Source organism: Dendrobates tinctorius, unplaced genomic scaffold (genome assembly GCF_039654945.1).
Source record: "Dendrobates tinctorius isolate UK_male_01 unplaced genomic scaffold, ASM3965494v1 ptg000010l, whole genome shotgun sequence".
Taxonomy (NCBI): domain Eukaryota; kingdom Metazoa; phylum Chordata; class Amphibia; order Anura; family Dendrobatidae; genus Dendrobates; species Dendrobates tinctorius.
The window spans coordinates 12,570,955-12,594,511 of NW_027361678.1; the positions used below are offsets into that span (position 1 = coordinate 12,570,955).

Below are 23,557 nucleotides of genomic sequence, written 5' to 3' on the forward strand. Positions count from 1 at the left end.
CCCTAGTGGTGGCTGCAGACAGAATCTTATCATGTATCTTTGTGTACAGGGAGCTCCCCCTAGTAGTGGCTGCAGACAGGATCTTATGTATCTCTGTTTACAGGAAGCTCCCCCTAGTGGTGGCTGCAGACAGGAACTTATCATGTATCTCTGTATACAGGGAGCGCCCCCTAGTGGTGGCTGCAGACAGAATCTTATGTATCTCTGTCTATAGTGTGAGTATTCTTGGAATTCTGTGTCTTGTGGATCTTCGACCAACATATACATTTTATTCTGTAATGAATGAACAATGAATGTGACCTAATAGAATAGAAAATAGACATGTGCATGAGACAGATGAAAGCTGGAGGTGTAACCTTCCTGGTGAGGTGCTTCCTGTGCTGGTGCCTGCCTCCTCTTTGTTTTTTAGCACAGTCTCTGCCAGTTACTGTGACTCATGGACAATTACTGTGATTACCAGTATCACAATTATGTAATGACGTGCCAGATCATTGAAATGAGATTTTTTTTCTCATTTTCACACACAATCTGTGTTCCTGGACTTGTGGTACTCAGCAGTGATTTGTATAGCGGTGCATCGGGAGCTGACATGCGGCGGTTCTGTTGAAGAGCTGTCACTGTCTGTAGGGGCAGAATCTTCCTTCCCTTCTAGACTTTCCCAGTTTTTTCTTCCCAGTTGACAATGATAATTTCCAGAGTAATGCGGGTGACAGAACTCACTAGTTCTTCTGTGTAGAATCCGGAGGGGCTGCAGTGGTCTAGGGGACTGACTCATATTGCATTTGCACTTTTTGTCTCTAATTTTTGTTTTTCATTTGTGCCTATTTTTTTTGTACTTTCCCCTTGTAATGTCTGCCTTATGTGTTTGCCTGTTTTGTTTTTTTATGCATCATTGTGGATATGGGCTTTCCAGATGTTTTCTGCTGAATCATCAATTACAACTTTGGTTCCCATCTGGAGTGATTTTAATATACATGATTTTTTTTCGCAAATGTTTCTAAATTTTTCAGAGTATGCAACTTTGTGCTTAAAATTTAGCAAAAATGTTAAAGGAAGTCTGTGACCACCAGAATAGATATTAAACTTGCTGTACAGTTATTTAGGGGACTTTGCCCCTATAAAAATCATACTTGCTCTGTTCTTTTTAGTTGTGCAGTGCTTGAGAAAATAACTTATAATTTCAAAGTAATGGGGGGTTCATTGCACCTTTGGCTTGGTTGATGGCTCAGCCCACCATTATACCCCCTCAATTTTCATTTTGACTGGCAGCAATTGCTTGAACACGAACACTGCCTGAGCCCAACCCGTGAGACTGCGCATGCGCACGGACACTGCCTCAACTCACCCAGCGTGACTGCACATGTGCACTTACACTGCCTGAGCGCAACTCACTTGACTGCGCATGTGTACAGACTGCCTGAGCCCAACCTGCATATGTGCATAGATACTGACTGAGCCCAACCTGCGTGACTGCACATGTGCACAGACACTGCTTGAGCCCAACCTGCGTGTCAGCACATGTGCAGACACTGCCTGAGCCCAACCTGTGTGATGGCACATGCGCACCGATACTGCCTGAGTCCAAACTGCTTTACTGTACATGTGAATAGACACTGCCTGAACCCAACCTTCATGACTGCACATGTGTACAGATACTGCCTGAGCCCAACCTGCGTGACTGCACATGCGCACGGACACTGCATGAGCCCAACCTGCCTGTCTGCACACGTGCACAAACACTGCCTGAGCCCAACCCGCGTAACTGCACATGCACTGCCTGAGCCCAACCTGCGTGACTGCACATGCGCACGGACACTGCCTGAGCCCAGCAGCGCACACAGTATGTAAGCTCATTCTGAACAGGGTAGCGTTGTCGATCAGAAGTGGGGGCTATCCCCTGAATATTAATTAAGGGGGTCTCAATGGCGCACTTACGCGCCCTCATTTTCATCTTATTAGAATAGTGTTCTCGAGCACTATACCATTAAATGTCAAGCGCTGGTCTGACTTTTCTCCTTCATCTATATATTCTTATAGCACAGCAGTATATTCAGCATGCAGGGTGACATGTGCAGTTGTGAAGAAGCAATAAAACATCAAGGTAAAAAAAAAGATAAGTGTCGTAAAAAATCCCGCCAATGGGCCCTAAGTGTTAGTGAAATCTGAAGTCCTGCCCCAGAAAACCTTGTACTGGTAGGTTCCGCTCTGGACCAATGGTTGTCCTTGTGAAGATCAGCCTCCAGAACTCTGCCATGCCTTAGTGCTTCCATGTGTTCTTATGGACCTGGCCAAAATGATCACCCTGTGCCCAGGAGTAGCCCAGTGTTTCCGACTGTCGGGCACCAGTGACCCCCGGCTGAGACAGATTGTGCTGGGAGGTCTTGTTTGGCACCTGAGCACTTGTAATAGAATCTCATCCTTCTGGGTATAATTTCTTATTTCTTTGTTCCTGGGTTTATCGGGACACTGGAAGGAGCTGACAGATTGTGTTAAGTTACTTTGACACTTTGTATCTGAAGTAACAAACTGCTTGACCAAAATCTGATCTGCCGAAAGGACAGTGGCAGCCTTAGCGGGGAGTTATTAAAGCCTCCGTGGTTCCTGTTGACAGGCCAGTGATTGGAAGCTTTATCTCCCAGGACTGTACTTCTGGGCAATGAGAAGGCATCTCATGGACCGAAGTAAAAATGACCTCTTCAGCTCCCAGGGCCTCGGAAACATCGCAGTGATCAGATGCAGAGCCAGGCTGAGCTTTATTCTGGATATGGCAGAAGCTAAAGGATTCGTTACAAAATGTTCCCACTTGTAATTAACAGCTCACGATCTGGTGAAAGTCTCCGGAGACGCAAACATCCAAAGAGATTCCTGTTTGTAGATCCTGACTTGGATGAACAGGAAGCCATTAATCCTGAAAGCCAGAAGCTAAAGCCGAACTACAGACCAAAACTGAGAACCTGCCCGAGTTCTGGACTTCTATCGCGGCCATTATCTCTCGAGTACTTTTCCCTCCAAACCCAGGAGTGGGTCCTCTCACCCTGTGTTCCCTCAGGACAGGAACAATATCATCCATCCAAAAGGGAGTAGGATCTCCAGAGGAATTCATAGAGTCTCCTGTGGAACTGAGGGCATCACACCATAAGGACAAACATCCAAATCAGGAGAAAAGAAATTAATTTATGCCATTCCAGCCAAGGACCGCCTCCCAACGCATTTCATCCCAACGAGACTCATCAGGGGATATGGCAGCCGGGAAAGGAGATCTCAACCATGGGAGACTCTTGCACATTACCTGAAATGGTTGAGCTCTCCTTTCCTGGATTTCTCCTGGTTTGGATGTTTGTCGTTATGGTGTGAAGCCCTCAGTTCCACAGGAGACTCTATGATTCCTTTGGAGATCCTACTCCCTTTTGGATGGGTGAGTGTGTTCTTGTTATTTCTTTATATGGATCTTCACTGTATATTTGGGCCAATGTGAACTGATTGAATACTATATCATATAATTCTTGTCCTTTTGGTTCATTTGCGTCAGTGTGAACTGATTGAATATTCAATCATTTATTTCTGGCCCTTGTGGTTCATTATGTCTGTTTTTTGCTACATTTCCAGTGGTACTGGCATTGGTGGTCTTGTGATAGGTCCTTTGATTCGACAAATCTGGCTAGTCTATGGCTTGTCCTGTTGAGGGACATTGACTTTTATAGTGTTGTGTCTGTGTATTTTAATAATTCATTAATAATTATGTTTTAAAGACCCTAACTGCTACTTTCGCTCATTCTGTGAAGCCCCCAGCCATCGTTGACTTCTCTGGACTCTGTAACGCTCAGAAGCTATAGCTGCGCTCATTGTATGGTCTTCTGGACTCCTTTCATAGGGAAGTAGAAGACCCTCTTTGTCTACAACAGTAGAAGTTCCAGAAATGGTTCCCACACTTATTAAATTATGGAAGGTTACTTTGACCTCGCATCTGAATACCCCTATAAATTGTATGCGGCCTTTGGCTAATGTAATAAAAAATCTGTGCTGGGACCAACAAAGGTTGTGCCCCTCTGGTCAGGGCAGTCTCTTCTGAGCAAACTTCCCTCTGTCCTGGACACCAGCCAAACATCTTTTACCTGCTGGCTAAAAAGATCATGAACTTCTTCCAAATGTACGTATAAAACCACCAGCTCGCTACGCAAAAATAACACGCTTTCTGATGTAAGATATGCAATCCCAATGGCGTGCAGTTCCCGCAGCGCGATCATGTGGTACAGACAATTAGCCACAAAAACCAGGGGCCAGCTGAGGATCACAATTGTTGCCATATTGGTGCTCCTGTGAAGCTCAGACACAGGCTGGCCTTCATCAGAGACCGGGATTTTTCATATGTGCTCCAATATATTAAGCCAATGATTACATGATCACGGAGTTAGGCTTGAGGAGTAAGTGGCTAGAAGTCGGCTTAACTCCCCTTTAATTAAAGTGTAATCATTCCATAGTGAAGACAACACACATATGAGTGGTGATAGTGGGTTGGACTTTTCTGGTAAAAAATTTTATCTGAATGTGGTTAAATAAAATGTAGAAAAGACTCCTGTACGCTAGGTTCTGGAGTGCATCTTATGTAGCTGACTGATAACCGTCATCTGGTTCTGGCGTGCACCTCCTGCAGCTGGCAGCTGTTCTGTGAGTGCTGCGTCTGCTAGCCGTCCTCTGGTTCTGTGAGTTCTGCACCTGATTGTTGTTCTGTGAGTGCTGCGTCTGTATCCGTCCTCTGGTTCTGTGAGTGCTGCGTCTGATAGCCGTCCTTGTTCTGTGAGTGCTGCATATGATTGCCGTTCTGCAAGTGCTACGCCTGTATCCATCCTCTGATTCTGTGAGTGCTGTGTCTGTATCCGTCCTCTGGTTCTGTGAGTGCTGCGTCTGTATCTGTCCTCTGGTTCTGTGAGTGCTGCCTCTGTATCTGTCCTCTGGTTCTGTGAGTGCTGCATCTGCATCTGTCCTCTGTTTCTGTGAGTGCTACGTCTGTAGCTGTCCTCTGGTTCTGTGAGTGCTACGTGTGATAGCTTTTCTGTGAGTGCTGCGTCTGTATCTGTCTCCTGTTTCTGTGAGTGCTGCGTCTTTATCCGTCCTCTGGTTCTGTGAGTGCTGCGTCTGTATCTGTCCTCTGGTTCTGTGACTGCTGCGTCTGTATCTGTCCTCTGGTTCTGTGACTGCTGCGTCTGTATCTGTCCTCTGGTTCTGTGACTGCTGCATCTATATCCATCCCCTGTTTCTGTGACTACTGCATCTGTATCCATCCCCTGTTTCTGTGACTGCTGCATCTGTATCCATCCCCTGTTTCTGTGAGTGCTGCGTCGGTATCCGTTCTCTGGTTCTGTGAGTGCTGCGTCTGTATCCGTCCTCTGGTTCTGTGAGTGCTGCATCGGTATCCGTCCTCTGGTTCTGCGAGTGCTGTGTCTGTATCTGTCCTCTGTTTCTGTGAGTGCTGCGTCTTTATCCGTCACGTTTCTGTGAGTGCTGCGTCGGTATCCGTTCTCTGGTTCTGTGAGTGCTGCGTCTGTATCCGTCCTCTGCTTCTGTGAGTGCTGCATCGGTATCCGTCCTCTGGTTCTGTGAGTGCTGTGTCTGTATCTGTCCTCTGTTTCTGTGACTGCTGCATCTGTATCCGTCCCCTGTTTCTGTGAGTGCTGCGTCGGTATCCGTTCTCTGGTTCTGTGAGTGCTGCGTCTGTATCTGTTCTCTGGTTCTGTGAGTGCTGCGTCTGTATCTGTCCTCTGGTTCTGTGAGTGCTGCGTCGGTATCCGTCCTCTGGTTCTGTGAGTGTTGCGTTTGTATCTGTCCTCTGTTTCTGTGAGTACTGCGTCTTTATCCGTCCTCTGGTTCTGCGAGTGCTGCATCTGTAGCTGTCCTCTGGTTCTGTGACTGCTGCGTCTGTATCCGTCCCCTGTTTCTGTGAGTGCTGCGTCGGTATCCGTCCTCTGGTTCTGTGAGTGCCACGCTGTATCTGTCCTCTGTTTCTGTAAGTGCTGCGTCTTTATCCGTCCTCTGGTTCTGTGAGTGCTGCGTCTGTAGCTGTTCTCTGGTTCTGTGACTACTGTGTCTGTATCCGTCCCGTTTCTGAGAGTGCTGCGTCTGTATCTGTCCTTTGGTTCTGTGACTGCTGCGTCTGTATCCGTTCCCTGTTTCTGTGAGTGCTGCGTCTGTAAACGTCCTCTGTTTCTGTGACTGCTGCATCAGTATCTGTCCTCTGGTTCTGTGAGTGCTGTGTCTGTATCCATTCCCTCTTTCTGTGAGTGCTGCGTCTGTGTCCGTCTTCTGTTTCTCTGAGTGCTGCATCTGTATCTGTCCTCTGGTTCTGTGACTGCTGCGTTTGTATCTGTCCGGTTTCTGTGAGTGCTGCGTCAGTATCTGTTCTCTGGTTCTGTGAGTGCTGCATCTGTATCTGTCCTCTGTTTCTGTGAATGCTGCGTCTTTATCTGTCCCCTGGTTCTGTGAGGGCTGCGTCTGTAGCTGTTCTCTGGTTCTGTGACTACTGCGTCTGTATCCGTCCCCTGTTTCTGTGAGTGCTGCGTCTGTATCTGTCTTCTGGTTCTGTGACTGCTGCGTCTGTATCCGTCCCCTATTTCTGTTAGTGCTGCGTCTTTATCTGTCCTCTGGTTCTGTGAGTGCTGCGTCTGTATCCGTTCCCTGCTTCTGTGAGTGCTGCGTGTGTATCCGTCCTCTGTTTCTGTGACTGCTGCATCAGTATCTGTCCTCTGGTTCTGTGAGTGCTGTGTCTGTATCTGTCCCCTGTTTCTGTGAGTGCTGCGTCTGTATCTGTCCTCTGGTTCTGTGAGTGCTGCGTCGGTATCCGTTCTCTGGTTCTGTGACTGCTGCATCAGTATCTGTCCTCTGTTTCTGTGAGTGCTGCGTCTGTATTTGTCCCCTGTTTCTGTGAGTGCTGCGTCTGTATCCGTTCCCTGTTTCTGTGAGTGCTGCGTCTGTATCCGTTCCCTGGTTCTGTGAGTGGTGCATCTGTAGCTGTCCTCTGTTTCTGTGAGTGCTGCGTCTGTATCCGTGCCCTGTTTCTGTGAGTGCTACGTCTGTATCTGTCCTCTGGTCCTGTGAGTGCTGCGTCGGTATCTGTCCTCTGTTTCTGTGAGTGCTGCGTCTGTATCTGTCCCCTGGTTCTGTGAGTGCTACGTCTGTATCTGTCCCCTGGTTCTGTGAGTGCTGCGTCTGTATCCATCCTCTGGTTCTGTGACTACTGCGTCTGTATCTGTCCCGTTTCTGTAAGTGCTGCGTCTGTATCTGTCCTCTGGTTCTGTGACTGCTGCGTCTGTATCCGTTCCCTGTTTCTGTGACTGCTGCATCAGTATCTGTCCTCTGGTTCTGTGAGTGCTGCGTCTGTATCCGTTCCATGTTTCTGTGAGTGCTGCGTCTGTATCTGTCCTCTGATTCTGTGAGTGCTGCGTCTGTATTCGTCCCCTGTTTTTGTGAGTGCTGCGTCGGTATCCGTTCTCTGTTTCTGTGACTGCTGCGTCTGTATCCGTCCTCTGTTTCTGTGAGTGCTGCGTCTGTATCCGTCCTCTGTTTCTGTGAGTGCTGCGTCTGTATTCGTCCCCTGTTTCTGTGAGTGCTGCGTCTGTATCCGTTCCCTGTTTCTGTGAGTGCTGCGTCTGTATCCGTCCTCTGTTTCTGTGAGTGCTGCGTCTGTATCCGTCCTCTGTTTCTGTGAGTGCTGCGTCTGTATGCGTCCCGTTTCTGTGAGTGCTGCATCTGTATCTGTCCTCTGTTTCTGTGAGTGCTGCATCTGTATCTGTCCTCTGTTTCTGTGAGTGCTGCATCTGTATCTGTCCTCTGTTTCTGTGAGTGCTGCATCTGTATCTGTCCTCTGTTTCTGTGATTGCTGCGTCTGTATCCGTCCTCTGGTTCTGTGAGTGCTGCGTCTGTATCTGTCCTCTGTTTCTGTGAGTGCTGCGTCGGTATCTGTTCTCTGGTTCTGTGAGTGCTGCGTCGGTATCCGTTCTGTGAGTGCTGCGTCTGTATCCGTCCTCTGTTTCTGTGACTGCTGCATCAGTATCTGTCCTCTGTTTCTGTGAGTGCTGAGTCTGTATCCGTCCCCAGTTTCTGTGAATGCTGCGTTGGTATCTGTCCTCTGGTTCTTTGAGTGCTGCGTCAGTATCTGTCCTCTGTTTCTGTGAGTGCTGCGTCTGTATCTGTCCCCTGGTTCTGTGAGTGCTACGTCTGTATCTGTCCCCTGGTTCTGTGAGTGCTGCGTCTGTATCCATCCTCTGGTTCTGTGACTACTGCGTCTGTATCTGTCCCGTTTCTGTAAGTGCTGCGTCTGTATCTGTCCTCTGGTTCTGTGACTGCTGCGTCTGTATCCGTTCCCTGTTTCTGTGACTGCTGCATCAGTATCTGTCCTCTGGTTCTGTGAGTGCTGCGTCTGTATCCGTTCCATGTTTCTGTGAGTGCTGCGTCTGTATCTGTCCTCTGATTCTGTGAGTGCTGCGTCTGTATTCGTCCCCTGTTTTTGTGAGTGCTGCGTCGGTATCCGTTCTCTGTTTCTGTGACTGCTGCGTCTGTATCCGTCCTCTGTTTCTGTGAGTGCTGCGTCTGTATCCGTCCTCTGTTTCTGTGAGTGCTGCGTCTGTATTCGTCCCCTGTTTCTGTGAGTGCTGCGTCTGTATCCGTTCCCTGTTTCTGTGAGTGCTGCGTCTGTATCCGTCCTCTGTTTCTGTGAGTGCTGCGTCTGTATCCGTCCTCTGTTTCTGTGAGTGCTGCGTCTGTATGCGTCCCGTTTCTGTGAGTGCTGCATCTGTATCTGTCCTCTGTTTCTGTGAGTGCTGCATCTGTATCTGTCCTCTGTTTCTGTGAGTGCTGCATCTGTATCTGTCCTCTGTTTCTGTGAGTGCTGCATCTGTATCTGTCCTCTGTTTCTGTGATTGCTGCGTCTGTATCCGTCCTCTGGTTCTGTGAGTGCTGCGTCTGTATCTGTCCTCTGTTTCTGTGAGTGCTGCGTCGGTATCTGTTCTCTGGTTCTGTGAGTGCTGCGTCGGTATCCGTTCTGTGAGTGCTGCGTCTGTATCCGTCCTCTGTTTCTGTGACTGCTGCATCAGTATCTGTCCTCTGTTTCTGTGAGTGCTGAGTCTGTATCCGTCCCCAGTTTCTGTGAATGCTGCGTTGGTATCTGTCCTCTGGTTCTTTGAGTGCTGCGTCAGTATCTGTCCTCTGTTTCTGTGAGTGCTGCGTCTTTATCTGTCCCCTGGTTCTGTGAGTGCTGCATCTGTATCCAACCTCTGGTTCTGTGACTACTGTGTCTGTATCTGTCCTCTGGTTCTGTGACTGCTGCGTCTGTATCCGTTCCCTGTTTCTGTGAGTGCTGCATCTGTATCCGTCCTCTGTTTCTGTGACTGCTGCATGTGTATCCGTCCTCTGTTTCTGTGACTGCTGCATCAGTATCTGTCCTCTGGTTCTGTGAGTGCTGCGTCTGTATCCGTTCCCTGTTTCTGTGAGTGCTGCGTCTGTATCCGTTCCCTGTTTCTGTGAGTGCTGCGTCTGTATCCGTTCCCTGTTTCTGTGAGTGCTGCGTCTGTATCCGCCCTCTGTTTCTGTGAGTGCTGCGTCAGTATCTGTCCTCTGGTTCTGTGAGTGCTGCGTCGGTATCCGTTCTTTGGTTCTGTGACTGCCGCATCTGTATCTGTACCCTGTTTCTGTGAGTGCTGCGTCTGTATCTGTCCTCTGGTTCTGTGAGTGCTGCGTCTGTATCCGTCCCATGTTTCTGTGACTGCTGCTTCTGTATCCGTTCCCTGTTTCTGTGAGTGCTGCGTCTGTATCTGTCCTCTGGTTCTGTGAGTGCTGCGTCTGTATCCGTCCCATGTTTCTGTGAGTGCTGCTTCTGTGTCCGTTCCCTGTTTCTGTGAGTGCTGCGTCCGTATCTGTCCTCTGGTTCTGTGAGTGCTGCGTCTGTATGGTTCGCCCTCGCACACCCAGGGCAGTGGGGTTCTCGGTACCCGGCCGGTGTCAAGGCGGGAATGTGTCACAGCAGTGGCGACCCGGCCCGTGGCCCTGGGCGCCCAACACCAATGGCGGTGACATTAATGGTGTTAAAGTTTATATGAATAGTTCGTGACGCCACCTGTGGTGTTTGGCAAGTAAGATGGTAAGCCAACGCTGCATACAGATCCGCTGGGACTGATGGTGTGGTGCAGCAGAGATGGTATAGCTCCCCACAGGTGGAGCTGTAGTCCCAGGGCAGTGTAGGTGCAATGTATGAGGAGAGGCGCAGAATGGTATGGAGGCTGATACCCAGGTGTAGTGGTGCGGGAATAACTGGAGGACACCAGAGTATGCGGTTCCAAAGCTTTACTCACTGTTTGCAGTTCATACAACTGCCTGCCTCCGTACCGTGTTCTCCAGGTCAGGGGTCCAGCCAACCTCCAGGCAGGATAGGATTCTCCCTTCCACACTCCGCCAACATGTACCTTACTGAACGACTCCTCCAATGCGCCTTTAGGTGCGAAGCACTCCAGTACTTAGTTACCCTGGAATGCCTCTCTCTAGGCGTTCCTAGTTTTTACTTGTATGACAGACAGCTGTAGCCTGCTTCGGGGACTCCTCACTGCGTCCCGGCTCTCTATTCAGTTGCTGTTGTGTCCAAGTCTATGATGGGAGCAAGGCTTTAGCGGCTCACTACTCCTCCGGTGTCTGTTGCCGGACATAAAGATCCAATCAACCTCGGGGACCGGACCCCGGCCTTTGCGCTCTCTGGACTGGAAGGGTTCTCTATCTTTCTCAACCTGCTTCCCACCGTCCTTCTATTCTCCTTCGTTCCGATCTGTTCTCTCTCTCTTATGGAAGGTTAGGTTATCAATCTTATCAGTCTCTTTCTCTGGTCTTTCTCATGCCAGCAGCCCAGATAACTGGGACCTGCTGCAGCACGTCCCCCAGACACCCATCTTCTCTCTTCTCTCTCCTCTAACCAACTAACCACTAACTTTCACTCTTCCCACTCTTTTGTATCATCTCTCTCCACCCGCCTCCCAGCACATCTCGTGTTACGAAGCAGGGTTCCACGAGGGGTGCTCTGCTAACCCCCAGCCTGAAGCTGTTAGGTGGCCCCACTGAACTATCCTGTGTGTGGAATGCAGGTGTGGAGCGTGGTCAGGAGTTCCCAGCCTACCTGGATGGTGGGGCACTACACCTTAGGAGAAGGTGCAGTACCTCTGTGGCGACTGAAGCCTCAGGGGCGCCACATGTATTCGTCCCCTGTTTCTGTGAGTGCTGCGTCGGTATCCGTTCTCTGGTTCTGTGAGTGCTGCGTCTGTATCCGTCTTCTGGTTCTGTGAGTGCTGCGTCTGTATCCGTTCCCTGTTTCTGTGAGTGCTGCGTCTGTATCCGTTCTCTGGTTCTGTGACTGCTGCGTCTGTATCCGTCCCCTGTTTCTGTGAGTGCTGCGTTGGTATCCGTCCTCTGTTTCTGTGAGTGCTGCGTCTGTATCTGTCCTCTGATTCTGTGACTGATGCGTTGGTATCTGTCCTCTGGTTCTGTGAGTGCTGCATCTGTATCCGTCCCCTGTTTCTGTGAGTGCAGCGTTGGTATCCGTCCTCTGTTTCTGTGAGTGCTGCGTCTGTATCTGTCCTCTGATTCTGTGACTGATGCGTCTGTATCCGTCCCCTGTTTCTGTGAGTGCTGCATTGGTATCCGTCCTCTGTTTCTGTGAGTGCTGCGTCTGTATCTGTCCTCTGATTCTGTGACTGATGCGTTGGTATCTGTCCTCTGGTTCTGTGAGTGCTGCATCTGTATCGGTCCCCTGTTTCTGTGAGTGCAGCGTTGGTATCCGTCCTCTATTTCTGTGAATGCTGTGTCTGTATCTGTCCTCTGATTCTGTGACTGATGCGTCTGTATCCGTCCCCTGTTTCTGTGAGTGCTGCGTTGGTATCTGTCCTCTGGTTCTGTGAGAGCTGCGTTGGTATCTGTCCTCTGGTTCTGTGAGTGCTGCATCTGTATCTGTCCTCTGGTTCTGTGAGTGCTGCGTCGGTATCTGTCCTCTGTTCTGTGAGTGCTGCGTCTGTATCTGTCCTCTGATTCTGTGAGTGCTGCATCTGTATCCGTCCCCTGTTTCTGTGAGTGCTGCGTTGGTATCCGTCCTCTGTTTCTGTGAGTGCTGCGTCGTCCCCTGTTTCTGTGAGTGCTGCATCTGTATCCGTCCTCTGGTTCTGTGAGTGCTGCGTCGGTATCTGTCCTCTGTTCTGTGAGTTCTGCATCTGATAGCCGTCCTGTGGATGTGCTGTGCTTCTGGGCCTTTCCTTGCTATTCACAATTGTGTTTTCCTGGCATGGCAGCTGTAATTATTATTAGGAGGTCAGGTGTGGTCCCACATCACAGGGTCCGCTCCTCCACCACTGTGTGCTCCGCCGCCGTCCGCAGCCTCTGATACAGTCCTGGACTGATTATTTGTTGTGGTTGGGGCTTCTCCTGCTGCAGCAATAAGTGGTCAGATAATAACGCTGAGCGTGCACAAAGAGTATGGGATTATAAATGCTGTAATGTGGGCCTCACGCTGCGGCGCCTGCAAAAAGGAGAGTAATGAAGCTTCATGTGGTCTGTGCTCAGCTGTTGTCTTACATGTCCCCTGTGCAGGAGCCGAGATCTGAGCACGGAGAGGCGGCATCTACCTGCCCCGTCCTGAATCTGTTGCTGCACTGTAGAGATGACGATGACTATTTTACGGCTGTGGTGATGAAGCCGCGTGCTCATCTGGGTGAAATAATGGTTTATAAATGACAGTGCCAGGGATGGTGCAGTCTTTTCTAATGTCCCCTTGGTGCAATGTTCTCTTGTCTGTAAGTCTTTTTATATCAAGACACTAAATGGGGGTGTCGGCAACACCCCTCTCAATATTTGGGGGAGTCCAAGTGACTCTGCAGTGACCATTGTCAGGTCACCTTATATTCTCTAACACATTGATAACATCCCACATACATTCATCTTGTTTCTTCCATAAGGTGAAGCCGCTCGTTTCTCATTTGCTTTATTCTAACAATTTCATTTATTTTCCATCTTATAGAGAAGCCATTATAATTGTCACATATTCTGGCAAATTGGATTTTGGGTGAATTGCTGCAGCTACAGGCGGCAGTGCGAGCTAGTTTGCATTTAGCAGCATCTGTTAGATTGGCGCATGGCGCTTGTTCTGTGCCGTGATGGCAGGCGCTGCGCAGGTACTGCAGAGTCCTGTTCATCCACATTGTAAGTGAAGTGAAATCTTACGCTTCCATATCACTTGTACACTGTGATGAAGCTCCACCGCCGTTCATACCCACTCCCGCTGGCTCCACGGCCGTTCATACCCATTCCTGCTGGCTCCACCGCCGTTCATACCCACTCCCGCTGGCTCCACCGCCATTCATACCCACTCCTGCCGGCTCCACCGCCATTCATACCCACTCCTGCCAGCTCCACCGCCATTCATACCCACTCCTGCCGGCTCCATTGACGTTCATATCCAATTCTGCCGGCTCCATCGCCGTTCATATCCACTCCTGCCGGCTCCATCGCCGTTCATATCCACTCCTGCCGGCTCCATCACCATTCATACCCACTCTTGCCGGCTCCACCGCCATTCATACCCACTCCTGCCAGCTCCACCGCCATTCATACCCACTCCTGCCGGCTCCACTGCATTTCATACCCACCACAAGGATGCAAGAGTCTGGATGCCCTGAGTGGGCGCTGTTGCCCCTGTAGGCTTTAGTGGATGTGAGGTGCCACCTGCTGCTCTTTGTGTTTGATCTTGCAGAATACTCGCATGGCCCTGGATCACCTGGAATCTGTCCCAGAAAAGCTCAGCCTCCTGGATGACATGAAGGATCTCAGTGTGAGTACAGCCAGGATGGCACTCGGTATTCCCTATGGCATCTGTTTTATCTTGTGTTTTTTTACTTTAGTTAGTAAATTAATGTTGATTTGACCCAACAATTAAAAACATATTTTCCAGTTTTGTGGATGCAGTGTAAAGAGTGGAGGGTTCCAGTCTGGTTGAATGGCTACACCTGGGGGTCACTGTCGGTTGTATTCATTCATTACTGTGAAGGTGTTTTGTGTTTTGAGCTTTTTTTCCGCTTCCCTTCTTCCAGGAGCCTTAATTTTGATTTATTTTTGTGTCCGCATTGCCATATGATTTTTTTATTATTCTTTTTATGGGACAAGTCATTTTTTTTGATGGCACCTTTCATATAATCCATTAAAAGACCAGATCAAAATCCCAAATGGAGTGAAAAGAAAAAAATAGATAATAATTAAAACGTCCACAAATTCACCATGTATTTTTGGGGATTTCATGATTTTTTTAGATCAATACGATCACAATGATTCCAACCTGAGTCGGTAAGCCATCAGCGCCCTGCCGTAGTGCAGCGGAGGAGGGCCGAGCCAAGAGAGAACAGACCTCACACTATATTCATCCAAAAGGGAACCTGTCATGGGCACCAATGACCCAAACCTGGCTGCGGCGTCTCAGGAAAGCTGGCTGGTGACTATGATGAGATGCCTGACAAGTCTGGCGCGGTCCCAACCAGTGGCGCCGCTACAGTTGTTGACCGGTGTGAGGGACCTGTCAATCACTGGGCAAGAGGAGAAGTCAGCCGGTGGCTGTGTCGGATTGTGGTCTCTCTCAGTAGCTGGCTCTTCAGATATTCATGGCTTCAAATGCATGGCCAGGTTCGGATTTGAGCTGTCCACGGTCCAGGCTGTCAGAGGTGGGCTCGGTGTGGGATCAGAACCTCTCATGGGGGGCTGAACATGTCATAGAGGGCTTCACATATAGAATGGGGGGTACTCGTCCTCTGTTACGCACCATCAGCAGTGGAAGTTCATGGTCACATTATAAGTACCATGCCAGAGTAAGGCTACATTCACACTGTCAATACTTCACGCCAGTATTTGTGACCAGGAGTCGGTGATAATACAGAAGTGGTGACGTGTTCCTATGGTGCTTTCCTCTGATTGTTTCTCTCCTGGTTTTGGCTACAAATACTGAGCTAAATTACTGATTAAATACTGAAGGTGTGAACGTGGCCAAACACTGCAATCAGTCCAGAATGACCATGTGGCAGCCATGGAATGGACTGTGCAGATTATGATTCCATCTCTGCAAACGGGGGCAGAGGACAGAGTGGTTTACGAGTCGCCATGACAACTAGAAAGAACACCTCCTTCCTTTACACTGCAGGCTGCAGTTCCAGAACTGGAGCATGGCGCTGTACATGCGGCTTCTATGAGTAACCGTTTTATTTGTGAGGCTGAATCCTTTTGCCTTTTCCTTTCATGTGAAAGTGACCCTATTACCCCCGGATGGTCGGGGCCGCGTCTAGTAAACCACGTAGTAATAAGTGTGCAGAGTTCCGACCAAGCCGGCGGGGTCCTGCATGGTAGCAAAGGTCTGTTCTAGCAGAGAGAAGGCAGAGACTCAGGCTATCACCTTTAATCTCCAGACCCCAGTAGCTGAGAAGCGGCCAAGCACTCACAATGTGCAGCTGTGATGAATAGACCCCCAGGACATCGGCATTCACTGATGTAAGGAAATATTCCGGTGTGAGGGAACAATGGTGGAAATAGTGCAGGCAACGACCTTGAGAACATGATCTGAATGGGGCTGGCATGAATGCTCCTATTCTTCAGGCTGCGGTGTCAGGGCTCCACTGTGGTGCGGCTCAGACCCTCGGCTACAATGGGGTCCTGTGGAGGAGAATACACCGCTCGCCCAGTGATGGGAACGTGCGGACGCAGCTATGAGAGATGCATTGTTCTATTCAGCCACGTCTGGAGCTGCGGCCTGGGATTAGCGGCCTCCTGCCACATCGGGACGTTTCTTTCATATTTGTGTAGTGGACCTTACCACGAGAGGACAATCCCAGATAATGGCGGAGGGGGTCTTAATGAGAGCTTAGTAATGGCTTTCGGATGGGATATCAACGGCAGGGACATCTTTGCAGCTCACGGGCTCTATTCTTCTACCAGGGTTTGTTTTATGGGTACAATTAGAGCGGGGGGGTGGACGTTATTCCATATGTGGGGGTGTGTGGAGAGATGAAATGGGAAACAGGTGTGCAGCCGTGGCTCCGCTCTGTGCATCACAAAAGACGGCAGATTCAGCCGCGACTCGCGGCCTCCGGTAATTGTGCAAGAAGCGGGGCCAAGATGTAGAGAATCATTTATGAGGACAAAGAAATCCAATATATTTCATCTCGGCACAATACATCATTCCTGTCGGCTGCTGCTCCGCGCCAGAGGCCGGGAACATTTCTCCGATAAATTCTGATCTTTCAGATTGGAGGGGGAGAGAAATGCAGCAAGGACAGGGTCCATGGCCAAGCCCCATGTTTCCTGACACTTACACCCTGTTGCCCACAGACAGGAAGGAGGATGGTGGGATGCCGGGTACCCAAAGCCATTCCCTGAATCTCTGCCTCTGAGGCCTGTGACAATAATGGGCGGTGGGGGACAGGTACATTAGTTATTGCAGTTTTGACGCTTTTCTTCCTGTAATTTGCGCCTTTTCTGTCTCTTTGATGGAGGTTGTGGTTTTGTAGGTTTGTCATTGTGAGCTGTGATTTGCACCAATTCATTCATTGTGACTTTTTTTAAATTATATTTTCAAATCTCCTCTTGGCCCCACTAAAGTTGTTTTTTTTGTGTCCGTCTGACATGTTTGGGGGAATTTTTTGACGTTTTTGCGCTAATGAATTTGGGGTGAAAGGATAAAGACAAAATTAAAATTCATTTTCAATTTTTTTTGTAAAATTCTTGACTCATGTGATCCTATTTTGTGCTAAAAAGTGTGAATGAATACAACACAAGAAGTGACACCCAAAGCGACGCAGATGAAGAATGGGGACCAGGGAGCAGGTACGTGGCAATGTGGTGCTGCTAGGACCCCCACATTGATTACTGGGGTCACAGCAATGAGAAGTTGTGTTCTTGAGGCAAAGAGCTTATCACGAGTCCAGCTGCCATTTCTAGGAAACCGGTCGCCCTCCAGTATCAGTGCTGCCTCCTGAATGCTTTGGTACGGTTCACTAGCGCCCCATGTTGTGGGAACGTTCAGGCGTCCATGACGTCTCGTCCCCTCGATTATTCCCTGGAGGAGCACGTCTGGTGACATTGTGTCTTCTTCTCTTTGCAGGACTCTCATCTGCAGAGAGAAGTGATGGAGGAACGATACGCTCAGTACCGAGAGATCGTCGGCTCCCTGCAGCAGCAGTTGGAAGACTCCAAGCGTCGAATCCAGGAGTGTCGGGTAAGGGGGTCTCCACCATACAAGTGCCCAGATCTGGAAGGGCGGACGCACTTGGAACTATTTTGCCTTTTTTCTGGCACGTTTGCATTTATTGGCGGTCAGTGACGGACTTGCGCAGGAAGCGGTCAGCGTGATTATCGGACTGTTCCCATCCTTCCCGCTCCACTGAGATCATGGCTGGAAATTCTCTTATTGGGAATGGGGGGAGGGGAACCATCTTCCACGATTGTAAAGTCTATCCATATAATGAGGCCTCTGACATTTGTTATCCTCTGCATTCAGGACTCCACCATAGGTTTCCCACAATCCCAAGGACTGAGGCATTGAAGCAACAAGTCCAAAATCTGCCATTTTAGGCTGCAGTTGACGTCTCTTCTGCCTCTGTCCGTCCTTGTGGCTGCACACAGTAGGGGGCAGTGTAGCTAGGGTGGGCTCTCTCTTACTTGGGAGCCTCATCTATCAGACTTTTATCCTGTGAGTAGAAATAATACAAAAATGTGACAACCACTCTCCCCATCATCCGTGTCTGATCACTGGGGCCTAGCTGGTGACAGTCCCACTCATTCCACCGACAGGGACGCCAAGTACATGAAGCATAATTTCGACATGCGACCACCTCTCCAGGGATCCTATAGAGGCTGAAGGCGCATTGGTCACACATGATCCACACAGGGGACTTTGGTACCCAAGCAGTATGATTAATGGGGGGGTTATCAGCCGAATCCCTGCACTTCCCAACTAAGGGGTAGCCAGGTATGACACCCAATGTAGTTTTAGTATCTGAGGCCCCTGTACACATTAAGCTAAAGTAGTGTGACCCCGCTATTGGCTGAATGCTCATCGTGCACAGTGTATGGAGGGCTTAAGTCTAACTAAAGGGGTTTGTCCAGATATTGTGCGTGCATAGACTCGCCTGACCTCAAATATTAACGGCATATCCATCAGGGCTGTGGAGTCGGAGTCGGAGTTAGTTTTGGTTGGAGTCGGAGTCGGTAGAAATGTACCGACTCCAGCTTTAAAAAAAAATGTATTCATATTTCATAATTGAACTTTCATATGAATTTGATAAATGTTACTCAAATATATATGTTCTATCAAACTATGAACAACAGTGATAAGCAGTTCTGCTGGAGATAGAGACATTTCTTACTTCTTGTGTGGCACTGTTCTCCACTTCCCTTATCTAATCTTATACTTGGTTAACCTCATGCTGCCCCAACCCCCCTACTTACAATGTATGAAACTGAAAGTGAAAATGTGTTGCAGTAGTAGTCTTAGTAGTAAAGCTCCTCCTCTAGACTAGATCATACTAGGTGTGCATCTTCCAAGCATCTCACAGCTGCCTGCTACTCAGAAGAGGAAGACTGTAAGAAGTATTATCCTTTCAACAAACTTTGCATCAGTTAACTGTGAGTACATGAGGAATAATAACAGTATTACTGATCACTATATCAGTTGTACGACCTGGCAATAATTTTGTACAATTGTTTTTAGGAAAAACAATTGTCATTTGGATTGTGAATGCAGAATTAAAAACCTGAGAATGTCAAAGAAGCATCACATTAAATCAGCTGTATTTGAACATTTCACCATCACTCAAGATAGAAAACATTATGTCTGTCAGTGTATGACAAATGATCCAGACGAAAACAAATGCTGTGAAGCCAAGATGAGTGCATATTCAGGCAAAGATAAAAATGCTCCTACCAGAGCTTCTAATCTAAAGAGACATTTACAGCGCTTTCATCCAGAAGTACTGAAAGCAGTGGATGAGAAAGACTGCATCCAAACCAATGAACCAGTGCCCAGCTCTTCCAGCCAAACAAAGGAGCAGAGAACTTTGCAGCCATCAGTTGCAAGATATTTTGTCAGTGACAAAGTTACTGTGACAATGACAGTAGATACATTTAAAAAACAGATCATAGAGCTTGTTGTAAAGGATAGTGTGCCTATTTCATCATTTTCACAACCAGCTTTTATGTGTCTGAATGGGGAAATGGCCCGCAAGCTTGGTGTTTCTCTGGAGAGAGAGAGTATTAGAAAATTAGTAATCGAAGAAGCTTTTAAACAAAAGGAAGAACTTAAAAAAACTCTCAAGGGACGCTTTCTGTTTCTTAAAATGGATGCCTGCACACGTCACAGAGTGAACTATTTTGCCATCAATGTCCGATTTGTTTGTGACAAAAATGAAATAGTTACCAAGACATTGGCAGTAAAAGACACCAAAGCTCATCACACCAGTGAGTTTCTCCAGGTCTTGGTGGAAAAGGTTCTGCAAGACTATGAACTTAAAAAAGAGCAAGTTCTTTCTGTCGTAACTGACAATGCTTCAAATATGATAAGTACTATTAAGCTAATGAATGAGAGTAATGATGGTGACCAGCAGCTAGAAGAACATTCTGGGTCCACAGACACAGAAATGTTTGAAATGGAGGAACACAGTATTGTAACTGAGGAGCAAACTGAAGTTGCTTCAGATGAACAGCAACATGATAGTTTAGATGATCTTGTTGAAACTGTGTCAATATGTTCTTTCATTCATCACATGCGCTGTGTTGTGCATACGCTACAGCTGGCTATAAGAGACAGTCTGCAAGAAGGACATGCTGCTGCACTGATTGGCAAGGTGAGAAAATTGGCTACTGTTGCCAGAACCCCTAAAGTTGACTCAATTTTGAAGAGACGTGCTGGAAAAGGGGCAATTATTGATCAAGCCACACGATGGGGCAGTACTTACTTAATGATTCAGCGCTTAGTTGAACTGAAAACCTTTCTTGTAGACATGGCTAACCCTCAACTGACGCTAAATGAAAGTCAGTGGAATCAGGTGACTGAGCTGGAAAAATTGCTAGAGCACCCATTTACAGTGACTAAAAAATTACAAGCAGAGGACTTAACTCCAGGTATTTTCTTAAAGGAGTGGAAGAACCTGATGTTTCGCCTGTCCCAAAGAGGAGGGTTAATTGCAAGTGGCATTGCTACATCAATGAAACGGAGAGAGGAGCTACTATTACAAAATAACATTCTTTTGACAGCTGTTTATGTAGACCCAATGCATCGGATTCTTCTAGATGATCAACAGCTAAGTAAAGGAAAAGAAGCTCTGTTTGAAATAGCAGTAAGGATGAAAGGGTTGCAGAACAGTCAGGAGGAACAAGAAGAATTTGGTCGTCCTGCCACATCTTCACCCTCATCATCAACTGATGAAGAATTTAATTTCGAAAAATATTTGGATCACAAGGACCGTGCAAAGCGTTCCCGCATAGAAGAAGAGTCATCCCCATCAAGGAACACAGCCAGTACATTTCAGCAGAATTTTTCATGTGCACTAAAAGAAATTGAGAAATTTGACCGTTCATCAAAAATAACAGTGCAACAAGCAATTCCTCTGTATCCTGACATTGTCAGAGATGTTGCCCGAGTGGTTACTGCTTTGCCACCAACACAAGTTAGTGTAGAGAGGTTGTTCTCTGCTCTCAAAATAATTAGATCAGATTTGAGGGCATCCATGAAGGAGGATCTGACAGAGGCAATACTTTTTCTGAGGACAAATTTATAGATTTCTTCTTATTAACTGCATAAAAGTGTTTATTGCATATTTACTTACAGTTTAGAAAAGTTTATAAAAGTTATTTGCTATATTCTAATTGTATTCTAATAAATGTAGTTTTTGCTCTAAGTGGTCTGCTTACTTATATGATGGTGAGAAACTGAATAAGCACGATGTTTAATATTTTACAACAGTAAATTTGTTGTTATGAATTGGCCATTTATGAAGGAGCCGGAGTCGGAGCCTGATAAAATCCAGGAGTCGGAGTCGCAACTGTGGCTTACCGACTCCACAGCCCTGATATCCATAGGATGCCTCTGGGACAGGCCCCCATCTTGAGGATGGGGCCCTTAGTGTAGCGCTGGCTATGGAGACATTCAATTCTCTTGGTGTTATGTAAACTGTTGAGCCCAATAGTTGACATGGATACATCTCTCTGGCGGGGGCTCTGGGAGAAAATAAGAAACAGAATGGTCTTCAGCCCTTTGATGTGTCCTTGTTTTTCCTGGGCCACGTTGTTGTGACAGTGCTGAACGAGGAGCTTGTGTCTGCCGTCAGATCAGCCTTGGTGTTCTCTCACACACTTTTTTGTTCTGTCATTTTTTATGTGAATTACATTTGTTGAGAATCACTGTTTTGAATTTGCAGTAAATGCTTGGAAATCCTGCATTGCAAACTGCGTCCGAGCTGCAAGGCGCATGGACTTCTGATGCCGATTCCTCTTCCAAACTACCTTTATAGCCCCAGAACGGAGCCACATTTGCAAATATAATTCTGTTTTTCTGGTTACTCCTAGGGTGTTTCACTGACACCAATGCTGCTTTCTGAAACTCTTGAAAAGTCAATATGCCTCTGCAGTGTGGCGTCTTTGCTGTGCCTTGTACATCTGCAGATCCTAAGTTCACTTTTCTTGTGCTTTAAAGGAGGAAAAATTCAAGGCCGATGTCCAGAGCGCCCGGTTGTCGGCTTTATCTGCATCCTTGAGGGGGAATGGCAGCTTCCTGTCAAGCTCTCTGCGTTCAGGCATCAACTGTAAGTATTCAGCAGCATCCCAACAACGGCCGAAGCCAACTTCACCAAGCGATGCTCACAAGTGGCACTGCGATGAAATGTTCACCATCTCTCCCACAACTTCCAGATTGGGACAATTTCACAGCAAGACAAGTATACACACATGAGAATGAGAGAAAGGCTTAGCCTAATCCTTCACTGTTCTGCTTGTGGAGTCAGTTTGTCGGTAACCTTCATCTCTAATACTCACATGAGGACACTTGTTTTCCCCTGAAATGGTCCCTAACTGGAAATTGTGTGAGGAATTCTGTGAGAACCAGACTGCGAACATTTACCTTCATACAGGTGTGCTGAAACTTATTATAAGGTAATATATAGAAGTAATGTAATGTATGTACTCAGTGACTGCACCAGCAGAATAGTGAGAGCAGCTCTGGAGTATAACTCAGGATCGCTACAGAATCAGTAATGTATGCACACAGTAACCGGTAGAATAGTGAGTGCAGCTCTGGAGTACAGTACAGGATGCCATAAGTTGCACATAGGGTTCTGGTGTTGGGTCTTCTCATGGTGTTGGCAGCTCTGAGGGTCTCTGCTGGTGGGAGTTTGAGCTCTGTTGTGATGAGTTAATGATTTGTGTGTGGTTATTTCCACTCCTCGGTGAGAGCCGCTGCAGACTTCACCACTTCCTTTTAAGTCCCAGCAGTGTAGTGACTGAGTAGAAAGGTCTTTCTGACCCGGTAACTTAATGAAGTGCGCATTGTAGCCAGGCAAGTCCATTCATCTGAGTGGAGATAATCACATCAGGCCTCATTCCTGGATCCCTTCCCAGTAGTAGTACTGTGTGTATTGGGGTGGGGGGGTGACTCTCTAGGTGGGCTGTATTCCTTGGCTCTCCCAAGTCGGTGATGCTGAGGTCTCCGATACTGAGTGCGCTGTCTGGAGATAGGACATTCCTTACTTTATATCCTGTCAGGTTCTGTTTGGCAGATTAAAGATGCCATGTCAGGTTTAATTTCCTTTAAGAAGAATTGAAAAGTAAAGCTGGAGGTCTGTAGTCTGGGGTTATCAGCGGGGTACTGGGGGGATTAGGGAGTCAGAACTTCTCGCCGATGATATAAAGAATGAATAATTTCATTTCTTAGTGAGTTCTACGTGTCTGTAACATAAGTGGCTGCTGCAGTGAGACACTGTTAGTGGAGGGTGAGACACTTCTAACGTGTCTTACAATGTTACCATAAGGTCATTTAGTGTCCTAACGGCCTTCGTAATGGGGGTTTTTCTCTTAAATTGTGACTCTCCGTGCTTGGCTTTATGTCAGATGATGGGTAACGCTTGTAGGTCAGAGTAGCTGCAGCTCTCATTCTTCCAGATGTCAGATTTGATTGAAGGTTTCATGTGATGTAGCAATGTCCTGCGAGTCCTGGGACAGCCGGTGGTGACACTGTTGGAGTGGTGCCAGTGGTGATGGTGTTGGAGCAGCGCTGATGCTGAGTTTAACTTCTAATATATACGTACCTTGTAATGTCTTCACATTCTGTTCCGTCCAGATATGTCCGGATCCCAGAATTCCAAGCTGCCCAAGTTCACTGACCGCCATGCTGGGAAACCCAAGTGATGGGTGTCTCAATATGGAAACTGCTGGTGGTACCAGCCTCTTGCGTGGTACCACCAGCAGACCATCGTCGCACCACACACACACACACACACACACACTGTATACGCCGTACGCA

The 23,557-nt window shown here is 47.8% G+C and overlaps 1 protein-coding gene across 5 annotated transcripts in view; it reads left to right on the forward strand.

Annotated features, from left to right (window-relative positions):
• The window catches only part of CEP128 (centrosomal protein 128), a 270,620-nt gene that overhangs the window by 241,867 nt on the left and 5,196 nt on the right, over positions 1-23,557 (forward strand). For 4 of the 5 annotated variants that reach the window (XM_073587050.1, XM_073587051.1, XM_073587049.1 and 1 more), the window contains 3 exons: positions 13,766-13,843; positions 17,150-17,263; positions 21,737-21,845. In XM_073587050.1, coding sequence (XP_073443151.1) covers positions 13,766-13,843; positions 17,150-17,263; positions 21,737-21,845 — 301 coding nt within the window. Of the gene's footprint in view, positions 1-13,765; positions 13,844-17,149; positions 17,265-21,736; positions 21,846-23,557 lie in introns of those variants that run through there. The other variant, XM_073587063.1, reaches the window with a different exon arrangement.